Source organism: Talpa europaea (assembly GCF_964194135.1).
Source record: "Talpa europaea genome assembly, chromosome: 2".
Lineage (NCBI taxonomy): Eukaryota > Metazoa > Chordata > Mammalia > Eulipotyphla > Talpidae > Talpa > Talpa europaea.
The window spans coordinates 95,948,215-95,954,214 of NC_140068.1; the positions used below are offsets into that span (position 1 = coordinate 95,948,215).

At 52.8% G+C, this 6,000-nt stretch overlaps 1 protein-coding gene across 4 annotated transcripts in view; it reads left to right on the forward strand.

The window, feature by feature from the left end:
- ILRUN (inflammation and lipid regulator with UBA-like and NBR1-like domains) overlaps nt 1-920 on the forward strand; it is a gene marked incomplete at both ends in the record, with an annotated part of 90,688 nt that extends 89,768 nt beyond the window's left edge. For 3 of the 4 annotated variants that reach the window (XM_084228357.1, XM_084228360.1, XM_084228358.1), the window contains one exon: nt 772-807. In XM_084228357.1, coding sequence (XP_084084483.1) covers nt 772-807 — 36 coding nt within the window. Of the gene's footprint in view, nt 1-771 lie in introns of all 4 variants that reach the window. The other variant, XM_084228359.1, reaches the window with a different exon arrangement.
- Nucleotides 921-6,000: the final 5,080 nt, after the last annotated feature.

Here is a 6,000-nt window from a genome sequence, read left to right on the forward strand (position 1 = left end):
GATGCAAAACCCCTAGTACGGTGTCTGGTACCCAGGTGCATTGGAGATAGGCACTGTTTGTGCTTCAGTGTTTTGCTGTGGATGTGTCACTAACCAGCAGTATCTGAAGGTATATATGTACCTTTAGCAGGGAGACTGAGACACACTGTCAAGAATGAAGATGCCTTGGTATCCTGGGCATGGGTACCTACCATGGGTGAAGGAAAGTTGGCACTGATTGATGGCGAAGTTGAAAGATGAGGAGTCTCTTCCTCTAGCCTCCCCTCTGTTTAGATGGTGTGATTGAGAATTAGCAACTTGAGGGCCTCCCTGGTGGCGCAAGGGTTTAAGATGCAATCTATGAAGCTGTCTGCAGCCTCTGCAGCACGAGTTCCATCCCTGGCCGGCCAGGGAGCAACCCACATGGCACAGCAGACCTCTCCTGACTCGCCTGCTGCTCCTCTCAGCAGTGTACTTCTGTCAGTCTGCCTGTTCTGCCCCCCACTCTGTCTCTGGTGAATCCTCTCACCCCCAGCACCTCTGAGGCCTGTACCCCAGCTCTTATATGCATAAATAAATAAATCTTTAAAAAAAAAAAAAGAGAGAATTAGCGACTTGAAATGTGCTGATATTTGGCCTCCTGATGTTTTGCGAGGCAAAGACAGCCCTCACCCTTGCCTGTGCCTTAGGACTTCTTGCTGACTCCCTGGGAAACAGATTTTCTCACTTGGTTTGCTTGTCACGTTATACGTGCTGCACCTTCCATCACTGACTCTCTTCACTCTCTTCCAGGGGCTCCGTGGGCCTTACCCCTTCGGCCAGTCTTAAAACGGTGTGAGCAAGAAGAAAAATTAACAAAAGACAGAAGGCCTGACTTTGGGGGGGTAGGGCAAGGGGTTCCTCTGGATTGCAGACCACATCGCACGGACCCGCGGCTCTGACCCCCCCATCTCAAAAGAAGAGGAAGAAGGAGAACAGACTAATTTTGAGTAAATGCAGTATGCATGTGTGAATGCTGAATCGCAGGAATGGCATTGAGGCTACCAAGAAGAAATCCGTGCAGCCACCTTGGGTTTTGTTTATTAGGTGTCAGTCTGATGAGTCATTAGGTCACTCGGGAAGGGAAACAACATTTAAAGTGGGGGAAAAAAGCCATCTTTTTAAACAAAAATTACTTTGCCTACAGACAGGTTGTAGTTTTGAGCACATGTTAATTTTTTTCCCTGTTTGCCCACTTTTGTTTTTTTAGATAAGGGATAACATACTCTTCATAGACTAGCTGCTTGCTCTGGAAGCAATTCAAGTTAAAAGCTGGCGTGGCATGTTTGGGACTCTGGGTCAGTGCTGTAGGAGGACAGTTGTTGTGCCACATGACTCCAGAAGTCTCTGACCCCATTTGTTTTTAATGGCATCAGCCAATGAGTTATCACCCTTTTCCTCTTCTTTTCTCTTTAATCTTCTGTTGATTTACACCTTTGACATTTGTATTCATCAACCCTGTGGCTTGTTACCATTAGAACCTCTCTGAAGACCAAACTTTCCTGTGTGGCCAGCAGAGGAAGCCTTGAGGACAGACCTCGGGTGACGTGGGAGTTTCTGAGGCTGAGAGGTGTTCTTCTGCACGCACTTGTAACAAATCAGATTGCTTTTCTTCCATGTTTCCCTTGGCAGAGAGAAATGCCATCATGCTTACTGCTTTTTTGGATTCTTCGTGCACTGTGGCTCCCCACTTGCTCTGGGAACAGTGCCTCTGTGCTGGGTGTTTGTGTGCACCACGTGCACACATGTGGGATTGGTGCAGCTCACCCGCAGTGGGTGAGTGTGAGGGCGCTCCATGCTTCTCTGTGGTCACACAACTCCCTTCCCCATGTTTCCCTCCAGTTTTCCTTTGTGGTGTTCTCACAGCCTGTTAGTAGAGGCTGAGCTGTTAAGGTATGAGATACAGCCCCACATGGGGAATTTGCCACCGGGGGATAGACTATGTGATCTCGGAGACCACATTTAGTTGGAAATGAGAGGACCCTGCCCTGAGCAGGATGTCAGTTATTGCAGGTGGTGGGTGAGGAGCAGCCGGGCCGGAGCAGAGGCTGATTGGCTGGCTGCCCACCTGGCAGGTAGCCCCACTGGCGTGCTGTGGATTCTGAGCAGGTCGAGATGTGGACCTCTCCTTGGGAAGCTTGAACCAGGCTAGAACAGCTGTCTGCCAAAGATACAAGAATATGCAAAGTCCCTCTTCTTTTCTCGCCCCCCTTCTTCCCTCGAGTCTTGGTTGGTTTGATAGCCGGGGATATGGATCTAAGGTGCAGTTGCAGGGTCGCCTGCCTGTGACCACACCACCCACCTAGGGGGGTGAGACAAGCAAGCAGGGAGACCACGTGATGAGCGGCTGCAAGGGGTCATATAGCCTGGGTGTGGGTGTGGGTCTGCCTGCCTGTCTGTCTCTGTTTGGGTGTCTGAGTTCCAAAATTGTGTGTTGTTTGTTCCTCCTCATCCTCTTCTGAGACTGTTGTTTTTTAAAGTTTGATTGTGGGAGAAAAGCTTGTATGAAATTCCCCCTTTGCCTCCCTGCCTGCCCCCGAAAAAAATAAAAATAAAAAGAGGAATAAATATTGGTCCACTGGAGAAGCCTTGGGAGGGTAGAGCCAGCCTGCTGAGGAGGCGTTGTAGCTGGGACTGGGGCCAGACTAGGGCGTGCCCTGGAGCACCCACTTTCTGTACACATAGTTTATGCCCCCATTTCCAAGCAGAGCAGAGAGTCCCTGCTAGGTGCCCCAGCCACCACCGGCCCAAGCCAGGAGCTCACAGTGGCTTTTTGTCTGAAGGCTCTATTTGCCCAGACTGCTGCTCTCTGTTGGTGCCAACCTCCTGGGACACTGCCACCTTGGAGCCCAACGTGCCCAGCCATTCTCTTCACAGAGCAGCACATCTCAAGCTGCCCTGGCAGGCTCGTGGGAGGCTTTACATCCCTGGTTTTCTGACTTCCTCATCGGCCCAACACTAGTGCCCCTGCCCTGCTCCCAGGAAGGGCTGCCTGCCTTCTTCAGCAGGCATGCCATAGGTCTCCGGCAGCGGAGACGCTGGCCCTGCTGGAGGCACCCTGCTCCTCTTGCTTGTCGGCAGCCTCACCCCGCAAGGTAACTGTCCCAAGCATGTTGACGCTCCTTCTAAGAACAAACCATTTCTGGACGCATCCTTGGGAAAGTGAGCTGCTCGCAGAGGGCAGAGCAAGCGTCAGCCATCGAGTAGGGACAGGGAGCCCATGGCTTCCGCATGACCAGGAGGGTGTCAGCACCATTCATCTTGCCTCCTCCCACTGGTTTGGGTTCTGAGCAACACCTCAAGCCCCTCTCCTCCCCTGCCTACTGGAGTGGTCCAGGCTACCTCTCAGCTCAGCCCAGGAGTCCTTGTTCCCTCTGACTCGTCACCAAACGGCGGGCTGCCTCTGGGCAGGACCACCTGTGTCTGGCATCCATGAAGTCAGGCGGCGCTCTCATGAGGGGCCTGAGCCCAGTGGGGGAGGCAGAGGGGCTCAGAGTCGGGAAGAACTGTGTGCATGGAGTGAGGTGTGTGTGGATGTGTGTGCACGCGTGCATGCCTTTTTTTCCTTTTGCCATGGGGATGGTTGAATTCGGGGCATTTTTCTACAAGAAACAACCTTCTCTCCCCCAGTAAGAACTGGCCGTGACCTTAAGCCCATCGAAGGCACTTCCAGCCTGTAGAGAACCTCACCAAGACAGCTTGAGGGTGGCCAGGGTGAAAGAGGGCGTGAGAATAAACACCTCCCCAAATTCAATGTGAGCCCCAGCAGGAGAGGATGGTGGGGTTGCCAGGGTTCAGACATGCAAGCTGATTCCCTACCCTCCCCACCCTGCCTCGCCTTTCCTTCGTTTCCTTGGGTGAATGTTGGGGCCGCAGTGGCTGCCCCTCCACCTGGACAGTTGGTGTGTCACAAGCAAGCTGGGTGGGTGTTGCGGTGGGGCCTCATGGTGCCTGGGAGGAGATGAAGATGAGGAGGTTTTTCCTTACTGTATAAATGAATATTTGTATGATTAAATTAACACACACAAAACCCCGTCTTCATGTGTGTCGGTGTTTTATTTCGCCTTCAAGACTCCTCCCCCCATACCAGCTTGGCCACACGGGGGGCTCTATGATGTGCGTCTTTTGGTGTCTGTTTCTGTTCGTTTGGTAAATGGGACAACTCGAGACCCTGAGGTTCATTGTATGTCTGGAGAATCTGTCATGGGCTTGTAATTAGATCTGCCGCCTTTTCTGGCTCTCAATGACCAGAAAGGTGAGGAACCCCTTCCAGTGAACTTTGCTTCTCAGGGTGCCAGATCCCTGCCCCCAGCAAGTAAGAAGAGCCCACCAGGTCAGTGCGATCAGCCAGCAAGCATCGTTTGGACCCTCGCTGTGTGTCAGGCACATAGCACAGGTAAGGACTGGGCAGAAAGTACAGAGAATCAAGCACATCTTTCTATGGGGAGAGCAGACAAGACCGAGTTGGGGAGTCAGCCTTCTCAGTCCTGCCGGGACCTCTGGTACCCTCGATTTAGAACAGAGCGTGTATTTTCCTTTCCGTGTTTCCCGCTGTGGTTGGGTGTAGTTCCTGGGTGCACTCAGCACTCCTGGTCTATTACGGATTTAGGCAAGTTTTTACATACAGGGTTGGAGCTTGAGAGTCAGGTAGGGACCATGCTCTAGGCATCTGGCACGTGAACTTGGAACCTACCCCACATACGTGAGACAGGCCTGTGGCCAGGGCCGGGGGAGGCACGGTGGTCACTCAGCATGAAGGAAATTTAATTGGCGAGTACAGTGGCAAGTGGCGGCTTCATTGGATCCTTCATGTCCGTAGTACACTTCAGCTCAGCACTTGTTTGTCCTCAGTCACATCATCACCCCTCTATGTTGAAGGGAAAGTGAAATCAAGAGAGGAGAGGCAGTGGCGAGTCCTACAGCTTAAGGGATGAGCAGCCTTGTACCCACAACCTGGGCTCCCAGGAGCTGGCATCATTTCCAACTTAATTGCAGACCCTGCATGTAAGCTGGGCCATCTAGGGTACTGGAGTGGCAGCTCAGGGAGGGAACCTGTAGCCACAGGTTACATGAGAGAAATGGAAGTACCTGGAAAGAAAGGATCCCTGCCCCCACGGCCTTAAATGCAAGACTCCTATTTCCCTGACTAGCCTGATACAGAGCCCAGGGTGAGAGAGCCTGGGAGGCAGGCTCAGAGACCCCTAGGATAAGTGCCCAGCTCCCTCCCCCAGTACTGTGACCCTGCATCCTGCTTTCTTTCAAACACCCCAGGCTCTTTGTTCTCTGCAGGAGAGGGGCCTCCACCCTGTACCTGGGTCTTCTGGCAACTCAGACCCACTCCCAGGCCTTCCCCAACACCTTCACTACTGGACAGTTATTTGCTTGGCAGAATCTGTTTGTCTTTGGGGCTGTAACCTGTCAAGTAGTCACCAGGTCCCTGGGAGAAGGGAGCAGGCTTGATGGCAGCTCCTGGCCTAAGCCATTCCCACGGGGGCTAGGTGACAGGGAGGGGGCTCTTAGCTTTTGTCTGGAGGGTGGAGGGTAGTGGAGGGAGTTGAAGTGGTCTGGGCCCATCCCACCTGGCAGAGCAAACAGGTCCTCTAAGCCACCTCCCTACCCCAGCTCAGGGCGTACCTGGGTGCCTCTTACCTTGTTCTCAAGAAGGCCCCTCCTTTCCCGGCTTGTGACCCAGCCACTTTCCCAGACACCACCTGGTGTCCAGCTCTGGTGACCAAGAGAACAGGTACCAAGGCATGCACAGCAGCCCTGGATTTCAAAAGTGGGAGTGGAACAGACAAGACTTTGGCGAGGGCAGAATGTGTGTGAATTTGGAGGCCAGTGTGTCCAGAGAATGGATTCTGACAGGCCAGTGTGACTGACTAATGAGTCTCAGATGCCTCATCTCTAAAATGGAGATGTGCTGGGCTTGGACCGTGGGGATTTCTCAACCCTTTCAGCCCATAGTCCTGAGATTTTGTAAAG